The 22,012-nt window shown below is 35.6% G+C and overlaps 1 protein-coding gene across 1 annotated transcript; it reads left to right on the top strand.

The window, feature by feature from the left end:
* Nucleotides 1–274: 274 nt before the first annotated feature.
* Nucleotides 275–21,940, top strand: LOC126832047 (uncharacterized). The gene is made up of 10 exons (XM_050562743.2): nt 275–427; nt 6,511–6,631; nt 7,715–7,827; nt 9,474–9,645; nt 10,758–10,861; nt 12,714–12,840; nt 19,220–19,329; nt 19,910–20,024; nt 20,809–20,918; nt 21,490–21,940. Exons 1-10 carry the CDS (start codon nt 394–396, stop codon nt 21,573–21,575), a joined length of 1,092 nt encoding a protein of 363 aa, XP_050418700.1. The 5' UTR covers nt 275–393; the 3' UTR covers nt 21,576–21,940.
* The last annotated feature ends 72 nt before the right edge of the window (nt 21,941–22,012 follow it).

Below are 22,012 nucleotides of genomic sequence, written 5' to 3'. Positions count from 1 at the left end.
ACTGCCATACCCTATTAGCACCAACTCACCAAGCACTACTCTGGGATTCAAACGTAATCTATTTGTTCACATGACATAGTTGGAATTATTGGCTTGGATTTCACCATTACACAATCGCCGGTAAATTTAAGCAATATTTCTTAAAAATTGAAACCCTTTTCTAAAAACTTAATTCACCTTCAAACTCCACGTTACGCTCCATTTCATCCGGATAAACAACAACACAGAGCTGTTTTATGTGTAATTGCGCAACAACAAACCCAATGGAAAATTCAGCTACCAACTTGGTCATTATTATTGGACGATTACAAACTGTTTCGGTCATTAAGCGATTGGCGTTCTTGTCAACTAGATCTGTAAATATTAGAATATTATTTACGATAAAGAGTCAAGATGAAGAATATATTAATAATGTTTGTGTTTATTGGTAAGTAAATTATACCTCTTTCTATTTTATGTAATTTATTGTTAACACGTTATATAATAAAGTTTTTGTCGGATTTTATTCAAATTGATAATTTATACTGGGACATCATACAAGCAGAGGGGTTTTACTCTGGAAAGTAGGAGAAAGTTATTTTCTATTAAGAATTGTGTCCCTTGGTTTACGAAACATTGTTAACACTGTAGAATTGTTGCACGGTAAACGTCTTTAGCTTAATGAATAAAAGAATATTCTTGTTGCCCTGGTATTAAGATAATTGTGTTTTGTATTTAATTGAAAATATAGATTTGAAGAATTTTTGGAAAATATCCAAATGTTTACTTTTGCCACGACGCTTTGGTTTTGGATCTGTTTATTTTTTTCTTTTTTGTTTGTTTGCGTATTTATATTTCGTATTTATATATATTGATATATATTATACTATTTCACTTGGTGGAAAATGTTAAATGAAATATGTTTATTAAAAAGTAGAATAAATTAGGAGATAAAGTAGAGTTTCCCGCGTTATATTTAGTGGAGAGAAATTCTTCTCACTTTGATATTTTGGACTATCTGTTGTCTTGCTGCACTGTCTAATGGACAGTTCCCGTTCTCTGAATAATGTTTACGTAACTTCATGTTTAAAATTTAAATATTTAATTTTAAATATTTAAACATTGAATTTAAAAAAATAACTAACAGACTTTATTTTTTCTTTAAAGATTTATATTAATAACAATGAAGTCATATTTTGTTTTAAAACTTTATACTTTAATATAACTTAATGTGTCGTTATAGCGCTATAAATTCAGAATATAAATTATTATGGTGTCTCCATATAGATGTAATCCAAAATAAATAACACATTAAACAGTAAAATAAATTTCGAGATGAAACAAAACTTCTTGTATGTTGAAATTTAAGCTTTATTCTAGATCGCAAAATCCTGGATAACTTCATTGAACTGCAAATTACCATTATTTATTACAAAACACGTTAACACAGAGTTTCTCATATGGAATACAGATATCTCTTAAAATCAACCATTTACTATGTACATTGTTAGCAATGTAAATAATTACCATTATCCATTACATGGCAAATGTTATTACCATTACCAATATTTTAAAATATAATCGTTACAATTTATTTCTTATAGTTAGCAATGTAAATAATTAAAATGATCCATTACATTACAAATGTATAATTAAGTGGCACTACCAATATTTCTTAAATGTCGTCGTTACAATTTCTTTCTCAGTTTTAGCAATGTAAAAATTTATTATTATCTATTAAATTGAAAATGTAATTAATTACAATTACCAATATTCTAAAAATATAATCGTTACAATTTCTTTCCTATTGTTGAAATTAGTGATTGCATAAAAAATGTAATTAATTACCATTACCAATATTTCTTAAATGTCATCGTCCCAATGTAAATAACATTATCCATGACATTGAAAGTAAATAAATAACGCAATTCTAATTACTCTTTAACATTGCATGTTACTAAGTAATTGAGTATATACATTATATTACGAAATTACACGAGTTATGGATGATTTCAGGACGAATATGTAAAATACGTTTGGTCTCAGGTAATTGTTCAATTGCTTATCCGAAGTCCACATTGCAGTCGATATAATATAATATAATAATAATAATCTTTATTATCATGTATCAAAGTCCAATTTTTCATAAGCATTTTCGGGAATAAACAAGATGAATTAAAATTTTCTTAAGAAATTAGAAAATAGCGAATCAGAATCTCTTTTAAAATAGCTAAGTCTGTAACTCAATATCATCCAAAACCTCCGACATTGAAAACACGAATTATTTGTCAATTTAAATCAACATTGATGTTGTGATCTTACGGGGAAAAGGTGGGCTTCTGATATCCATTAATTAAGACAAAATAAACATTTTAGCGTTGGTACACGAATCGTGTACCATGTACCATGGTGCATTTCAGCGCTATTTTTAACAAGGGACTCGTAGAAAGAGGCTAGATATATTCCACAAGTCATGTCAAACGGTGACGCCATATTCTTATCTGGAGAGCATGCGCAATAAATACTATCGGTATAGAGTGGAGTAACCAGACGCTAGAGATTGCCTTTCCATTGAGACTTCTGGCGTATTTCGCCGAACATAACTGATTAGAAATTGCAGTAAAAACAGAAACGATTGAATGTAAATCAGTTTACATGTACATGTATATACATTCACATTGCATTATTATATGCGTTGCGACGGTTTATTCCCGCGAAGGCGCAGTTATTGACCGTAACGGATTCCCACACCCACATTTACGCCCCTGTGTACAGATATAAAGCGGTCGCTTTGTAATATGTCACAAAAAAATGCTTAAATCATTTTAATTCTAAGAATAATCTGCAATAATTTATTCTCGCTTAAACCTGCAGTCAACATGTCAAGAAGTTACCGACATTCGAATTAAATGCGCATTAAATCAACATATAAATCGATCTGTATAATTGGCCTAGAAAGGTGAAAAGCTTTTTATGATTGCGCAAGATTGTTTACTCAAAGTGAAAGTGTGTCAATTTCAAGTCCGGTTGCCACACACTATCTCAATGGATTAAATGAGTTTCTATACTTACCTTGTAGATATGGGGTGTAAAGGTGCCCATAAGGGTTTAAACTGAATTAAATTCAGAATAAAGTCTTATTCCGGATTTAGGCGTCACACTCAGTTCGCTTAAATTTGAACTGAATCTGAAATAGCAAGTCTATATATTTTTCCGAATTGAATCTTGAACAACTCTTCCGAATCAAGTTATTCGCAGTCAAAATTTGAGTGTGACTCGCTTGATTTAGATCAACGGGTTTACCTTAACCGAACAACTTTGCGCGCATGTTCATGTCTACTTCCATTTTTTCGCTTGGGCCAATATTCTGCAAATAAATAAAAAATATTCCAACTTAAAATGTCCGCCCAGCCAGAAATAGCATGCGCACTCCGTCTCACGTGATCACACGTCAATTTCCATATGGCTTTAATATTAAAAAAGCGTAGTAGCACTGCCTTATGAAGCGATAGGCGGCGTTAACGTGTGCGATATTTGGCGAGATTTCACCTGGGTGGTGTCATGGCGACTTGAACATTACAAGAAATATCGCTTCAAAATATACAGTCGTTTGGACATGAACGTCCAAACCGCTAATCTGGACGCGTAACCCTTTTAAGATTTCGGGTCAATTTTTTTCGTTGGGTGACCTGATAATCTATTGCCATTCCTTTAGAGGTTTATACAGTGCATGCCCCACGTGCTGTAGTTGATAACGAAAGGTAAATTTCAACTACATGTTATTTTTATAAAAAGAAAGACATGGTTTTACACAGACACTGTATAAAAGGGGGGTTTATACAGAGCGCGAACGCGAACGCGGCTTTTCGTCCTGGAATGCTCTAGTCATTTTTAGAGGCCCCGTTCATACAGAGCGCGAACCCGAACCCGAACAAATATTGGTTCGCGCGAACGACCGCCTTGATTGCCTCCCGAGCGAATTTTTCAGAAGTTCGCGCAAACTTTTTCCCAATGAACCAATAAGCGGGCACTTCTCATGAATATAAACCGCTAGGCCTGATCGTTCCCACTAGTGTGCAATATTCACAGTCTACTTGTAAAAGCAGAATGGACAAGATCGAAGAAATGATCATTGAAATCGAAAGGAATGCGATTCTATATGATAAAGCAGACAAAGGTTATAAAGATATCGTCAAAAAATCCATTGCAATATGTAGTCAAATTGCTCCTCTGTCATTCGAAAATACTGTTGGAATTTTTCCGGATGAAATTATAGTTCTTCTGTGATGGTATTCTCCAAACTCACTTCTTCTCCGTAACATTTCATGCACTGATATTCGCCTCTTTCTCTCCCTTCGTTGTTTTATGTACAAATACAGTGCCAAGATTTCGTCTGAGCCATGATAGCAAATGACAAAATTTATCTCTCACAGCTAGAAAAAGACAAGCCATCACGAAAGCCGTAGACGGTTTTCCGCGTTCGGGTTCGCGCCCTGTTTGAACGGTGAAACTGCTCAAAAGTCGCGTTCGGGTTCGCGATGGAGGCGTTCGAGTTCGCACTCTGTATAAACAGGGCTTTACACAGCTTGAGACACCGGTCTCCATTTCAAGATGGAGACTAACGGGTTTAAGTTGTTTGAAAACGTATCACGTATATTGAATTAGTTGCTCGGCCCTAAGGTAAAGGATTTTAAGGGCTTTTAATACAAAATTAAGCAGTTTTATTCTCCAAAATATAATCGAGATTGACTCTTTAAGGCCTAGACCAGCATGACAGACCAGCTCCAAGCGTCTTGAGTTTAGTTGAGTCTAGTCTCTAGCATGTATTGTATGTAGTTGGGTGAAAATAAATGACAACAACATTTGTTGCTTTGCATTGTGCATGTTTAGTGTTTAAAGAATTTTAATTATGAAACGCCACTAGTACAGGGTCGAGAGTGAAGTGCAGGCCACAATATTTATGATATAATGAAATTCAGGTTTTTAATCTTTTGGACTGTTTTGTCGTCCTTTACAAATACAGAAATCATCCATTGATAGATACTATGGCCGTTAAAGTTGTATTAGGCTTCTCACCAAGAAAATAATGGTAACTAATTTTGAATGATATCCCGTTCAACATAACTATAGACTGGCCAACTTATCGAAAATTAAACATGCATTGTGCAAGAGCTAAATCTGTCTATTGCAGGTCTTTCTTTAAGTTTAGGCCTGAAATGTTATCTAAATTATTAATTATACATTAATTAACCTATCCAGACCATAATCAACTCTAGATGGCATCGCTAGCCTGCGATCTTAAGTGGATTGTGAGCCGATTTACTGCATAACTTTCCTTCTCGATTAAACGATTAAATGGATAATCGAGACTATGCTGTTTATCGTACTGACTTTAGTAATGATGACCGAGGCTAGGTAGAAATTTGATTCGTTTAGTTCTCGGTTCACAGTGGATCAATTTGAATGAAATTTTCAGCAAATTGCCTTACGGTATCTAGTTTTTAATTATTAAAGTGAGAACTGCCAACTCGTTATCGAATCTCCCATAATGTATCTTTAAGGCACCAAACTACCATTAAATGTAACGTGTCCTCCACTAGTGGGGGGGGGGGGGTGGATGTCCGAATGGTTAGCACGTGCGCGCTGTATCATTTTAATGCTTAAAAGCCTGCCTCCGGTTTCCTCCCACTGCTAAAGACCCCTACGCGCAACCTATTTATTGAAATAAAATTTAAAACCATATGTTAGTCCCGAAATGACCTAGTTTGTGTCGAGCGGACGTTAAACCCCATCTCTCTCTCTCTCTCTCTCTCTCTCCACTAGTGTTTGTCAATACATGGCACGAGTCGTAAATTGACGGTTTCAAAATGGCGATGGCTTAAAAGGTTTCTCTCAAATATTTGCATACAATCTAATTTCGTCAAATCACCGACTTTTTCATCTAACTGATAATACTACCGGGTAGAGCGTGATAAACATTTCCTCAACTAAATGTGTTAATAATAAAGACTACAGCGTGATAAACATTTCCTCAACTGTGTGATAAACATTTTCTTTGAACACTGATAAACAAAAATATATGGTTTGTAAAAGCTATGTGGATGGGAGTCGGGCAATTTATTTCAACTCATGAAATCTGCTGAGCCAGAAAAATGGTAATCATTTTCTTCTATATATTCTTGGGGCGGTGTTCTTCTTATCTTCCTAAGGCACCACCAGTTCGAGTACCGAGGCTTGTTCGTTGCTTGGATGGGTCGGTGCGTAGGGCGAATTGTTTTACGCGCGCGCTTTAGATCATAAGGTCTGTCATTGTCATTCGATTGCCCGCTTTTACGTGACAAGGAGTAAGGTCGTCTGTCCAACCTCCTCGGTTTCCCCCCACAGCTAAAAGCCCCAACGCACAAGCGAATTATTGAAATATCTTAGCCCCGACACCACCCAGTTTGTGTCGAGTGGACGCCCCCCCCCCCCTCTCTCTCTCTCTCTCTTTCTGTGGAAATCTGAGTAAATGATGTAAATAATTTGTTACAGGTGTGATGACAAAGCTGGCACTCGTTTCTGCAATATGTTCCAGCTCTACAAGTTATTCTTGCACCCGATATACGACAGCATTAGCTCGATTAACCAGCCCAACAATTGACGACATATGCACGTATGTATGACAAGTCTAATTAAAAAGAAGTAAATAAAGCGTTGACTTGGATTGATCTGATGTATTATTTTAATTAGAAAGAATAAGCAGAAGTCGACCTGTTTACTTGTTATAGTTTAATCTTTTGGTAGTGTCATCTCACAAAATAACAACAACATAAAGCATTTGCTGTAGTAATGTTGACTTCCTAGGCCCATAGCTAGAAAGATCCACTGGTACAGGAGTGAGTGCCGTGTCTTCCTCGGTTGGTGGGGGCGTGGTGGGGTAAGACTTCGCGATTGAATTGGAGCTCCACCCCTGTCCTCCCCAAATGTGTTTGTGGAATTTGAAGAATGTGTGCAGAAGTTCATTCATACATAGTTTAGCATATTCTACAGGTCAAGTTCGCTGAGTTGAGTTTTTTTCTCTGTATTTTTGTCCGGGCTTAATGGGCCTGGAACTGTCAACATAAAAAGAGTAAGCATATACTGTCACATTAAGGTCGTTACGTAAAACCTAACGACATATTTCCCAAACTGAAGCATCTGGATAGAGCTATACACTATCATTTGGCCTTTGTTTCACTTAATTGAAAAATTGATCATCTGATCTGTTTGAAATTTATAATCATTATTCGAATAAGTGAAACCAAGTGGCCCTTTTGTATTTTGATAATTTCGGTTAATTACCTTTGGCTCTTGTTTCACTTTGTTAAAATCTTGTGGACAGTCTTAACGACAAAAGTTGTATTAAAGTTGCATGCATTATTCAAATAAATGAAAAAAAAGGTGCCCATAGAATGTCAGCGATTTCTGTTAATTACTTCCGGATTTTGTGATCTTTTCTAAGTTTATTAGTGAAACAAAGAAGTCCTTTGAATATCAACAATTTCCGTTAAATGCTTCTACAGTTATGGACCTTGTTTGGCTTTGTAAATTTTAAGGTTAAGCGACTGGCTCCCATTACCTACTTGCAAAACACTCTACGGGCTGTACTGGCGGCTAAGGTGTTGTGGGCGTATGTTTCGTTTCATGACAACCCATCTTTAATAACTTTGTTTATTTTGATTTTAAACATGGACTCATGTTATGTTCTCTCTTCCAGGGCTATAAAGAATGTACGAGCTTGTTTTACAAACAACAATTGTGATCTGGCTTTAAGTTTATTTAACGATAATATTAAAGTTGTTCTTGATAGGGCACAGATATCTTGTTCTGGTACGAAAAACGTTTATTCATATGTTCATTTTCAATATAATGCCCAGTTGTTTATGTCTATTGCTACGGTTCAACATCTAAAGGCCATTGCTACAATTCTTACCGATTCAGCAAGTCAATGCCCACGCAAGTCATTGCACCCGTCTTTAACTAATTATTAGAGTCGCACTTATATTTCACGTACTCAAATTAAATTGACTGATGTGTTTGTATCACAGGCACTTGAAGGGATTAATATAAAACTTCTTACTACTGCTTGACTACCCTTCAAGTTCCTGTGGTTTGTATATAAAAACAGTGATATTTTGGTAGGAACACTGGTTTTGTCCTTTCCTGTGTCAAAATATCCATCAAATATTATCTTGTTTATGACATGTGTTTGATAGACCAAATAAGGTAATGTTCTCCTCCCGGTCTTTGGGGTATGGGATGTTTATTCGTATATTTGGGAAGGAAATTAACGCCAAGGTTGGTCTATGCATATGACGTAAAGAAATTAGGGGATTTATAAAAGAGGGTGTTGAGCGAAATTCATCAGAGCTCGTCCGATTTGTCAGAGCAGCCATCAAAAGATATATACTTTATTGAGAACGAGGAACATTGGTGCCAAGCGGTTTTAATAATAAAGTTGTATAAACGATCTAACCCCTAGTTTACGATCACGAAGAAACACAACAAAGAAGTCCGGTATTACTACACCCGTTATTAACTTAAAACAAACTAAAGTTATTTTGTTATTTGAAACTTGCAAGACCAGTTGAATGAAATCATAAAATTTCGACACGATGTTTTAAGCGCTGTTGTCCTTATGTCCACACTGTTTTGGTCTAGACATACGGAATTCAGCGCAGCTCGAAAATATATAGATCCCATCTACGAACGAAACGTTTTGGACTGTAATAAGCTGTAAAATACGGATTACTTTCTAAATTTTCCATGATGATACAATTTCTAGGGGTTGCCTAGTCTGTTGTCTCTATTGTATAATATACTTTGTACCATATTTATGTATTAATGGTATCGTATGTCAGAAAACAGTTAAATGTTTAATATTCTGTAAGTTAAAGTTACAATTTCATATTTTTAAGTTATATTTTTAAAATGTATTAAAATAAAGCCTTAAAATAGATGGTATCTATAAACAGTCCTACCTTGTTAAAGAATAATCCTTTTAATCCTATAATTAACTATTGCCAGTTGAGAAATTGGCAAAAACATCATTTTCAACTTCAAATTCAAACGTTTGAAGATAGCTATTCCATTTTTAAGTGTGAGAAAGATAACCTATGATCGTATAATAGTGAGTTGACAACCTATTGAGCAAAAGACATAGAAATAATTATGTTTTGACTTTCTTAGAAAATATGAAATTGTAACTTTAACAAACATCGATCAAATGTGTGAGCAGCAAGGCGGAGGGAAAGGGACAACGTATAGATCGAATGGACAAAAAATCGAGGCCCCGTGTACACACTGACGTGCACATAAAAGAACCCTGGACAGTTGGAATTCGAAAAAGAGTAGGCCACAGCGCCGTTGTCCTGGCAAAATTTACCTCATAGCGCACTGTATGGCGTTTGCCCTTCTTCATTTGCCCAGTCGGTGCAGAACAGTATGACGTTAAATTTAATTTGATTTATGAGCAGGTACCAGCGGGAGTTTTATAACGACCCTTGCCCCACCAATCAATATGACAGATATAACTACCCACATGGTGACTGGAGCGCCATCATGTGATGCTATAGAAATTCAAGCATGTAATAGATATACAGATGAGTTGAAGTCAATAATCAGACCTACCAAAGAACAAATCTGTGGGTAAGTACTCAACAGTGTTATTAGTGTGGAATTAATTTGATGCCCCCACCCAGGGCTTCCACTTCAAAAGTTTCCGGGGATCACGGTGGCTAAGTGGGTAAGGCCCTGGCTCGCTAGCCTGGAGGTCGGGTGTTCGATCCCTGCATTGGCCGAGAAAGTTCATCCAGATTTTCCGGCGTGGTTCCCCCTTGTCAGTGATGCAGGACGGAGGGCCTGACAAGGACAGCTGTCTAGTCATTCGGATGAGACGAAAAACTGAGGTCCCGTGTACACATTGGCGTGCACGTAAAAGATCCCTTGACAGTTGGAATTCGATATAAGAGTAGGCCGTAGTGCCGCTGTCCAGGCAAAATTTCCCTCATAGCACACTGTATGGTGTATGTCCGTCTTCATTAGCCCAGTTCGGAGCAAAACAGTAGGACGTTAAACCCCATTTCATTTCATTTCATTTCAAAAGTTTCCCAATCGGTCATTTTTTACACGGTGAAAGTGGAGCTATTTTTAGCACATAATAAACTACCAGAAAACAACATGCTATCGACATCTCGATCGGGTTTAAATGGGTCAAGGACAGTCACGCGAAATTCGTACGTGACGAGTTACATGTAGACTGTTGACTATTCTCCATACACGGGGAAAAAGTAGTTCCGAATTATCAACGCATTTAAATAATTCAAAGTCATAAAAATGTGCAATAATTAACACCCCTAATCTTTTACCCACGTTATTCTCATACATTAAAAACCTTTCGTTTAACATCGAGATTTTATGGTGAATGAGGACCGGCTATAGTCTCGACCGGTCCAGCCCAATTTCTCAATTTGACTCTAACAATATATTGCCATTATTGGTCTGGGCCAAACAGGAGTAAATAGTAATACAGTGTCAAAGGTCTTATGGGGATTTCTCTGTGTTTGACGAATGGCTGGGACACAATCATCTTGTGATATATCCTGCGATGGCATCGAGGTTTTCCGGTGTGGTTCCCCCCTGTCAGTGATGCAGGACAGAGGGCCAAAGCATAACTTTTCAATAAGTTCAGTCGAAAGTCAAAAAAAATTATTGTTCTCGCTGTTGTCATGTGCTAGTGAATATTAATTATTTTGTTACAGTACCGTTACAAAGGTGAGAAACTGTCTGGAAGGTTGTGACTTGGCTTTAAGCCTCTTTAACAGCTACATGGACAAGGCTTTTAGATCATGGGGTTTCACATGTGGTAAGATATGTAGTATTAGTAATAGTAGTACCGACGGCGTCCACTATGGATGCCATTTCAGACAATATAAAACATGATTTAATGGGGGCATTTACGTTAAATTAAAAAGAGTAAAAGCAAAACAGCATACATCTTGAAAACTAGTCCAATTAATTTGATGTACCTGCATGTCGTTCCGTTTGATTTTCTGCCTTTTTTCGATTCATCTTGGTATAAAGGCATTTCTTTTTTTATAGTAGAGCCGCGGTGGCTCGGTGACTAAGGCACTAGCTCACTAACCCGCTTTCTCTCCCGGTATTGGCCGAGAAAATCTCTCGGAATTTTCCGGCGTGGTTTCCCCTAGTCAGTGGTGCATAGTCTTGTCGTTCGGATAGGGACAAAAATTGAGGCCCCATGTACATATTAACGTGCCCGAAAAAGACCCCTTGACAATTGAAATTCGACGATGAGTAATTGGAAATTCCACTATCTATGAGTAAAGTTTCCCCAATAGCACACTGGATGCCCTGTTGGCATTATTTAGACGAGTTGGGGCAGAAAAGTGGGACTATTAAAATGGGTCTATCTACCCGTCCCACTTTTAGTGACACAATAATTCTCCTAGTTGAGCTAGAATGTTCAAGCTTGGTGTAGGTGTTTATTAGGCGAAGGCCTTCAAGGAGTTCGAAGATGAGCATTTTCTGCTTAGGGTAAACAGAGATAAGCAATTTGATTGGTTGATGATTTGGTACATGATAACTTTAGTTCTAATTAAGTGAGAGTGATGAAACTTGGTGTATAATTTCATTACACCAATACCTTGAATAAGTTCGATAATAAGCATTTTCTGCTCAGGGTAAGCAGAGAGATCAACAATTTGATTGGTAGAGACTTTGGAACACAATAACTTTCCTTCTAATTGAGGTAGAATGTTCAAAGTTGCTGTAGGCGTTCATTATGTGAATGTCGTGGTGGGGTTCGAAGATGAGCATTTTCTGCTTAGGATAAGTAGAGATAAGCAATTTCATTGGTTGGTGCTTTAGGACACGATAACTTGATTCTAGTTGAGTGATAGTGGTGAAACTTCGTGTATAGTTTCATTACACCAATACCTTACTTAACAAAGTTCGATGCTGAACATTGTCTGCTTAGTTAAAGTAGAGACTTCAATCTGATTGGTCGAAACTTTGGAACACAATAACTCTACTTTTAATTGAGGTAGAATGTTCACAGTTGGTATAGGTATCTATTTGGGGAATGCCTTGGCAGAGTTCAATCATGCGCATTTTCCACTTCGGCTAAGCAGAGATAAGTAATTTGATTGGTTGAGACCATGGAACACGAGTATAGATCATTATATGAATACCATGAAGAATGAAGAAGATTTTCTGCTTAGGCTAAGTAGCGATAAGCAATTTGATTGGTCAAGACTTTGGAACAACTCTGCTTTCAGTTGATATATTATGTTTAAACATTGGTTGATGTTTTGGGACACGATAACTTTGTTTCTGAAAGTGGCTTGTTTAGTTCACTTTAAGTTATGTGCAGATTGCGGTTGGTAGACTCCAGATCGACCCACCAATCAAGATTCGCGATACAGAAATGCTTGAAAGCCCTTGCCTATTCATGATGGTTGAATGTACCATTTGAATTTAAGTAGATCACTCGAAACACTAGTCTAAAACATTCATATGTTTCAAATAAGTTTATGCTCGGTGTAATTGTTCTCGGTAGTTAAAATATCATTGCATGGGTTAAAGATAAATTCTGTGGGTCGAATAGATGACCTAATTGTAACGTGTTATTGCATTGAACGGAGGTCGGGGTTAAATTGAACACGTGTCTTTGATTCTATCAATTTTCCCCTTTTCAGAGTCAAGCTCGGTGACAACACCCACACCCAATACTGGTTACTGTAATGATCTAGAAATTAAATCTTGTTATAGATATGATGACGAATTGCTTAAAATAGCCAACCCTACATTGGCGCAAAATTGCTCGTAAGTATACACCCTAAGTTCTTTTCTAATTGTGTCGTGTATTTAAGACGGCGTGGAGAGTTGAGAGGTCTAAGTTTTAAATTACTTAAATTACTACGGGGGCGGTAACATTTTTTAGTTAAAGTAGCTAAGTCTCTAACTCAAAGTCATCCAAAATCTTCGACATTCAAAACGCGAATTATTTGCCAATTTAAATCAACATTGATGTTGTGATCTTACCGGGAAAAGATGGGCTTCTGATATCCAATATTTAAGACAAAATAAACACTTTACCATTAGTACACGAATCGTGTACCATAATGCGCTTCAACACCATTTTTAACAAGGGGCTAGAAAAACGAGGCTATGCATATTCAACAAGTCATGTTCTTATCTGGAGAGCATGCGCAATAAATACAATAGGTGTAGACTGGAATAACCAGGCGCCAGAGATAGTCATTCGATTGAGACTTCTGGCGTATTTCACCGAACATAACTGATAAGAAATTAGAGTAAAAACAGAAACTATTGGATGTAAATCAGTTTATATACATTCATATTACATTATTATATGCGTTGCGAACCATTTGTGTCAATTTCTAGGTCCCAAATATTACCGATTTAGCTCCTTTAAACAGCGTTATTTTCGTTAATGACGCCAGTTATTTGGTGTATCTGAAAAAAGGGTGAAGAATTGGTGCGACATTGTCAGAAATTAATGAAATATTAAAAATGCCTTCCCATGTACAAAGCGTTTGATTTGATGAAATATATTCAAATTTACTTATCAAACGTTCCCTCTCAAACCATTTTTATCGCAAGGAAATACCCAAACCCTAAAAATCTATGTTAAACATTCATGTTTGTGACGTAACTTGAATGTCGCGCAATTTAGCCAATGGTGAAGGTTTGGGCTTCATTTCCAGCTTGTATTTGTCTTTAATCTCTGTTCTTTTCCATAAATATCGAAGCCCAAGTTAATTCTGGGATTATCCTCTGTACACTTCTACAGAATCTCTCACTGTTCACTCAACCGACAGTCATTCTGTAATACATACAATCCGTCGCTCTGCCCGTGCAGTCTGCCAGTTAGTGATACCCTTACATTTATGTCCCATGAGCGTCCAGTAGATTTATTTTTTAGTGAATCCAGTATTCGTCTAGTAAGAAGGAATGTCTCTACTTTCCATATATAATAAATGATTTACACAACCACGGTAATCATATTTTCATGTGTACATTGATTATTTATTTCTAAAATGTAAATAAATGTATCTATATCTGACAGGGAGAGGGGTTTAATATAGTCTATGCCTGTCCCCCAATCCCTATTCAGATACAAATCTGAATAAAAATATTGCTTAAAAAAAACAAAAACATACCGGAGAAGAACAATGTGAGAAACAATATTAACAGCGACGAGTATAAAGCTCTATATAGCTTACAGACTAATAATTCTATTATCATCAAAGAATCGGACAAAGGCGGGACCATAGTTATAGTGGATGTCGACTTTTAGGAATCTAAGATCCTCAATATTCTAGAAGATAGAAGTACTTATCTTGAAATAGATTCAAATAAGGACAAAGAGTCTTTAACCTTAATTAATATTTTAATTGAAAAGGAAGGTCACGGTTTAACAGAAAATGAAAAAAAGTTTTTTACCAAGTTTGATTGTAAAGCTTGTAAATTCTATGGCCTTCCGAAAATACACAAATGTGATAATCAATAGACCGTGTGATCTTACCTTTAGGCCAATTATAGCTGGCACGTCGTGTGCCACCAACAGATTATCTTATTTAATTGATATTCTTTTAAAACCCTTCTAGAATTAAATCATATATAAAGGATGACATTGACTTCCCTATTAAACTGCTTCAGGAAATAAACGACGAGGAAATATTTGCAATATTGGATGTCTTTAGTCTCTATAGCAACATCTCACATAATTTGATAGATTACCGGTACTTCGAAATAACCGTTTTTCAAAAACTTTTATTTTAAAAGCTATCGGCATTATTGGAAAACGTAATTTTATACAAATTAAAGGCTGTGCTATGGACTCAGTGTGTTCACCTGGCCTTAGCAACCTCCTTATGGGATTTTTAGAAGATAAAATTATATACAATAACTGAAAACAAATTTGGTATCACTATAGAAACTACATCGAAGAGAAATTTATAAGATATTTAGATGACGTCTTCCTCATTTAGAAAACTAATCTTGGCCACATAGCAGATTTGTACAAACTTTTAGTTTTAAATGATCTAGATATTAATATTAAATTCACTTTTGAAACTAGTTATAAGAAAATTGCTTTTTTTAGATGTTCTCGATAATAATCGAATCGTTACAGATATTTACTCCAAAGAAACAGATACTAAAAATTATTTATCTTATAAGTCATGTCACCCCCGTCATGTTAAAAATAATATACCCTTTTCTCTTACCAGAAAACTACGCACTATAATTTTAGACGAAGATCTCAGAAGTCGACGACTTGATAAATTGATATCCAGTTTATTGAAAAAAGATTACCCACTTGGGGTTATTAATATAGTTATTGAAAAAGCTAGGGATCTAACTACTGCTGCATTAAGAACGCCTAAAGAAAAGAACATCTCTACTTGTATTACCTTTATTTCGACATATTATAATCGGCCGTACGTAACTAACGTACGAAAATTAAATGGTAGCTGGCTTATGATACTAAGAATGTACTTCTTTCTAATGATAATCTTAATGATCAATTTCATTGCATATAATTAATTAATAGTAAACGTCAGCCCCCTAGCCTTAAAAAATTACTCACTTAGAGATAAATTTCAAGCTTCAAGTAATGGAACTTTTTCTACACTGTGTAAATGTTGCCACCATATGATTATTGATACTCAATTCACTTTTTCTAATACTAATTATACGTTTAGAATTAATGATGATCTGAATTGTAATACTAAAAATTTAATTTATGTTCTTGTATGCAACAAATATAAGAAGAATTATATAGGGGAGTGCGGGACTGAATTACGCGCACGCATCCGAGTTCATAGGCAACAGAGTTTACAAACTAATGCTGTTTTGAAAGTCTCTAAACATTTAAAGTTACAATTTCATATTTTTAAGTTATATTTTTAAAATGTATTAAAATAAAGCCTTAAAATAGATGGTATCTATAAACAGTCCTATCTTGTTAAAGAATAATCCTTTTAATCCTATAATTCACTATTGTCAGCTGAGAAATTGGCAAAAATATCATTTTCAACTTCAAATTCAAACGTTTGAATATAGCTACTCCATGGCGGAGAATAGAAAACAAGGGAGGTAATTGGGTGGTAATTGTGTTATTATTTCCGGTGTAAATGAGTTTTAAGTGTGAGAATGACACCTATGATCGTATAATAGTGAGTTGACAACCTATTGAGCAAAAGACATAGAAATAATTATGTTTTGACTTTCTTAGAAAATATGAAATTGTAACTTTAAATACTTGTGCTAAGAATATTAGATTTAGTATTATTTCCTTTTTATAAAGTCAATATTGATAACACTGTCAAGAGACGGAATATTGAAGCATACTGTATTGACCTGCTCAAACCAGATTTAAATGCTTAATTTCCACTTCCTACCGTGTCCGATTATACCAGGAAGACTGAAAATAATGAAGGCCAAGTTTTATTATAGCCAGATTACATAATTGGTCTATGAATGTTTATTTCATCTCATTATTCCTGTTTTGACCATTGTCAAACTATACCAGGAAGACTATGTAGATTAATGACCTGGACGTATTTTAAATATATATATAGTTTAATTGCCATTAAATACTTTGGTGGGAAAATATCTTTTAAAAAAGCGAAGACGACATTATTGAAACGCAATCTAAATTTAATTAAAAAAGGGACATTATCAAGAACAATAAAAAAAACGATGTAATACTGCCATCAATATATATTTTATACGTATATTTAACTACATAAATAAACTAAAATCACTGAATCAATAGAAATCATTGTATACATACGTCATATCTATCGCTGGAAAAATAAATATAAATAGCTGTTTATTTACCGCATGTAGCGTGTCTGCTTAAGCATGAAATGAAATGGAGTTTAACGTCCTACTGTTCTGCTCCGAACGGGACTAATGAAGACGGACATACGCCATACATTGTGCTATGAGGGAAATTTTGCCCGGACAGCGGCACTACGGCCTACTCTTATATCAAATTCCAACTGTCAAGGGATCTTTTACGTGTACACCAATGTGCATCACTGACAAGGGGGAACCACGCCGGAAGCTTAAGCACGAAGATATATTTTAATCTGGAATTATATGGATAAGGCTTTTAAGGGCGTTGTTGTAAAATCGGCATTCCTTGATAAAGTTTGGTTATTTTCGGCGTATTTGGGTTTATCTGAAAAATAGAAGTGGTTATTGAACTTATTTCCCTTCAATATAAAAGAGCTGTTTTTTTACTGAGCCTTGTTGGCTTCAAATAACTTCGATATCGAAGGTTGTATGCATGTATTAGTCACGGCTAATTAAGTTTTTTCGTCCGGCGATCATGTTGATTTACTTATGGCGATAGAGATATAAGTTTTACGAATATTCCATTATTGCATGGACAGTTTATACGTTTATTGTATGGACAGTAACTAGTATACGATTATTGTATGGACAGTTAATACGTTTATTGTATGGACAGCTAATACGATTATTGAATGCTCAGTTAATACGTTTATTGTATGGACAATGTTGACAACGTTTATTGTATGGACAATGTTGACAACGTTTATTGTATGGACATTTATTACGTTTATTGTGTGGATAGTTAATACGTTTATTGTATGGTCATAGGCGTAGTGGCTCTATGACAGTTAGGGGGGCAGAACCCGAAATGCCGAAAAAATTTCGGGTTTACAGACAGCAGCGACCTTGTATACCCCCCCCCCCTCCCCCAAAGACAATTTTGGAATATTTGACGGCTGCAAACACGTTTTCCTGCTATTGCAGCCGTTGAACAAAGCAACTTCAAAGTGGTCTAATATAGCCTAATTAAGGTGGCTGACTCGGAATTCCAATCAATCGTTTACAGTCCTCGAAGACGGGACCGTTAGGAGTAAATTTTGAAAATTTAACTGCCGCAAACGCGTTTTCCCGATATTTCAGCCAGTGAACAAAGCTGACTCGAATTCCAATCAATCGTTTACAGTCCTCGAAGACGGGACCGTTAGGAGAAAATTTTGAAAATTTAACTGTCGCAAACGCGTTTTCCTGCTATTTCAGCCCGTGAACAAAGCAACTTCAAAGTGGTCGAATATATATTTTAGCCTTATTAAGGTGGCTGACTCGAATTCCAATCAATCGTTTACAGTCAACCAAGACGGGACCGTTGGGAGAAAATTTTGAAAATGTAACTGCCGCAAACGCGTTTTCCTGTTATTCCAGTTCCAAACAACCAATCAATCGTCGCGCGGTATATGGAGGCCTCACCCTCCCGGAGAAAAATTTGAAAATTTAATCACCATAAATGCGTTTTCTGCTATTCTAGCCCGTGTAAGCAACTGCAAAAGTATCCAATGGTTTTGTAACTGAAATCCCACTCTGAATTCTAACCATCCAATCAGACTGTTGCATCTGCACTCACAAATAATAATCGATGCCTGAAAAATGTCGCACAAAGTAGAGTGGCTCCAGACAAAATGTTTTAATCCATAGTCAACTCAGTACAAATTCGTGATATTCAATTACAAGAAAAGTAAAATTAGTGTTTTATTAGGGCTCGGTGACAGTTAGGGAAGCAAAACTAGAAATGCCCGAAAAATTTCGGATTTATAGACAGCGGCGCCGGTTTTCTTTGAGAGGCGAATGACCCGCCAAGATAATTTTTGAATATTTGACGGTCGTAAACGCGTTTTACTGCTAGTTTCCTCTGCCGCTTTCCGGCCCGATGCCCGTTTTTCGGGCAATACCTATTTTCGGGCAATACCGTTTTTTCGGGCATACCTATCATAAGAGAGTTTCGGGCATATTTTCGGGCATATGCAGTGGACAAGAAAAAGACGAGAAAATACTTTTCGGGCAGTGTGGATCTCATAGAAATAAATTAGTTATATTTTTCTCTAAACGTTAATAGAAAAAAAAGGTCGTCGAATTTTTCATTGCCCGAAAATAAATTTTTGGGGGGGCAAAGGCCCCCCCCCCTGCCCCCCCCCCCGGCTCCTACGCCTATGTGTATGGTTGGGTCAGTTTAATGCAACTTATGACAAACTCCTACGACATCTGTTTTCCTACATTTGAAAACAATCTCAAAGGTAATAGTATCTATCATGTTTGAAGTCCATAAATCCTTGTAGCATCGTAATCCAAATCAATAATCGTATAAACAATCTCGTTATAGGACGGCTTTTAAAATAGAGAATTGTTTGAAGGGTTGTGATGAGGCCCTCGGGAAGTTTAAAGCCCGGATGCAGAAGATGTTTGCTGACAATGGTGGTGGCGTCTCTTGTGGTAAGAACTTTTGATTATTAAAATAGAATTAAACCTTTTTGAATTAGATAAAATAAAAAGCTGTCAGTGCATCATTTAGTGCTGAATTGTGTTTATCTGATATGTTATTATATCAGCTTTATTTGGCCACAGTCGGCCTACACCTACACCATTAATTGCCCATTGAATTTAATGTTGAATCTCGTCTCTTTGACCGGCTATTTTTCCCAAAATTTTCGTTGGGTTGGGTGATTTTTACGCAAATGGAGCAACATGCGGCAACCTCTTGCCCAAAAGCACCCATGAGGTTCACCATGGAAATATTGAGATATACAAACTGGAAGTAGCATACAAGTAAACATGCAACTATCCCCCTTCCATTTCAACGTGACCAACCTCATTGCTCTGTTATCCTTCCGCCTCAAAATCATGAATATTTACCAAAACCGGGCAGAGAATGTTTATATATATCCATACCCTTTTCGTCTATTCTACACCAAAAATCAACATGCAAAAGGGGGAGAGCTTAACAGTTTTATTATTTTATTTTTTTAAAAAAGGAAAGATTAAGCTAAAGCCTTTTTTAATTGCGTCATTTCAGATCAAGTTTCCAGGACAGATATCGATAAGCTTGATTCGTGCTCGGCACAAGAAATTGGATCTTGTACCAGTATTTTAAAAAAAATAAGTAAACCAACTGCAGGTCAAATCTGCTCGTGAGTATCCCTATTTATTTACAGTTGGAAACTATGAGCCGAAATATCTTTTTCGTCTTCTTCTTGTCGGGCTTAACGACCACTTCTATCTAGCGTCATATCTCAGACAAATCTTTTTTTCAGCTGTCTACACTTTTTACTGTCCCAATCTGTTTCGCCGAATATGAAACTATGTTTGGTATCTCAAAGCAATTGTAATGTGCTCGGCACAAGAAATTGGATCTTGTACCAGTATTTTAAATAAAATAAGTAAACCAACTACAGACAAATCTTTTTTTCAGCTGTCTACACTTTTTACTGTCCCAATCTGTTTCGCCGAATATGAAACTATGTTTGGTATCTCAAAGCAATTGTAATGACCGATTCGTCTAACTCGTGGGTTGATAAAGCGGCATTGTTTTATGAGTGGTGTCACCTGTCTAGTCTCGTGTTATTCGTCCAAGCCATCCGGTTTCCTCCCACTAAACATAACCCCATGCACAAGCGAATTATTGAAATAAAATTGTACCACTATTGTCATGGCTCAAAGAATATGGATCTTTCCCACTAGCCAGAGTCTTGCGGGATCGTTCCTTATTGAGATAGTTCCTATCCGGGGTCTCGTGTGGGCCTATACATATTGGCGTAACAATTTGAAGAAGAACCGGCGGAAAGGTATCTCATTACAAAGCGTGTGAAGGCATGTGTCTGTCTTCATTAGCTTGACTGGAGCAGAAAAGTAATTTGTTGTCTTCCAGTACAAGTATTTACCTAGAATTATTTTCTTTCTTTTCTTAATCAATAGATCCATGCCTAAGGTAAAGAATTGTTTGGGTAACAAAGGTTGTAATGTAGCTCTGAATTTATTTAAAGAAAATACCGGTGAATTACTTGCTAAGTACAATGTTATTTGTGGTAAGTAAAATAAATCTAAATATCATGGGTGGAGGGGTTGGAAAGGAAAATGTACCTAAGAGGGAACAAAAAAACATAATTCTTTAAATATAGAATATAAGTCTATATCCCAGTTATTTTTCTTCGAATTTAGAAAATTGGTCGACATACCAATTTATATTTTAAGTATAGGATACCAATTTATATTTTAAGTATGGAGTATAGGTCGATATTCCACTGTATTCATTAAATATAGAATATAGGTCGATATTCCAATGTATTCATTAAATATAGAATATGGATCGATATACTAGTTCCTGTTTTAAATATAGAATATAATTCGATATTTTAAACATAGAATATTGGTCGATATTCCAGTGTATTCATTAAATAAAGAATATAGGTCGATATCCCAGTTTCTATTTTAAATATAGAAATATATGTCGATATCACAGGTTATTTTTTAAATACAGAATTTTATATTTTAAATATAGAATACAGGTCGATATACAAGGTTATATTTTGAATATTCTTTTAACATGTTGTAATTCCATTTCATTTTAGAGGATTTGTTTTCTGTTTTAATTTGCAGGCTGTTCCAAACTTAACAGTCCCGGTTTGTGTTTTATTCTACTTATGACGGTTCTCTGTATGGCTAAACATTATTTCCAACAGTAACATTTCTTTACTCATCAATAAATAAGTTTATTTCTGGGCGACGGGTTCTCTCGTCTTCATTAACCAACTTGTATTCCATATAACTGTGTCATATGTTATTCTATCAGTTAGTAAATGCAGTTTAAACAATTCAAATGTATATATCTGTTCTTTTGGACCACCATTTCCAATATTTAATTTATTAGCTTAGTTTTCTTGAAACCATTACCAAACATCAGATGTATTTTTATAAATATTGTGATACATATTTTTATTATTGAATTATTATTAACTTGTAACATGATCATAATAAGGTGTGATTATTTAATATTTAGACGATTCAATTCTATTTTTTGTAAAATAAAAATAAAAATGTTCCTTTTTTATTAGTTAATTTTTATTACTGTTAATTGGTAAACATGGTGTACATAAATATAAATACGGTCTGATTACTAACT

This window comes from Patella vulgata, chromosome 9 (assembly GCF_932274485.2).
Source record: "Patella vulgata chromosome 9, xgPatVulg1.2, whole genome shotgun sequence".
NCBI lineage: Eukaryota > Metazoa > Mollusca > Gastropoda > Patellidae > Patella > Patella vulgata.
Note: the sequence above shows the minus strand (reverse complement) of the source record. Positions and strands in the feature narration are given on the sequence as shown.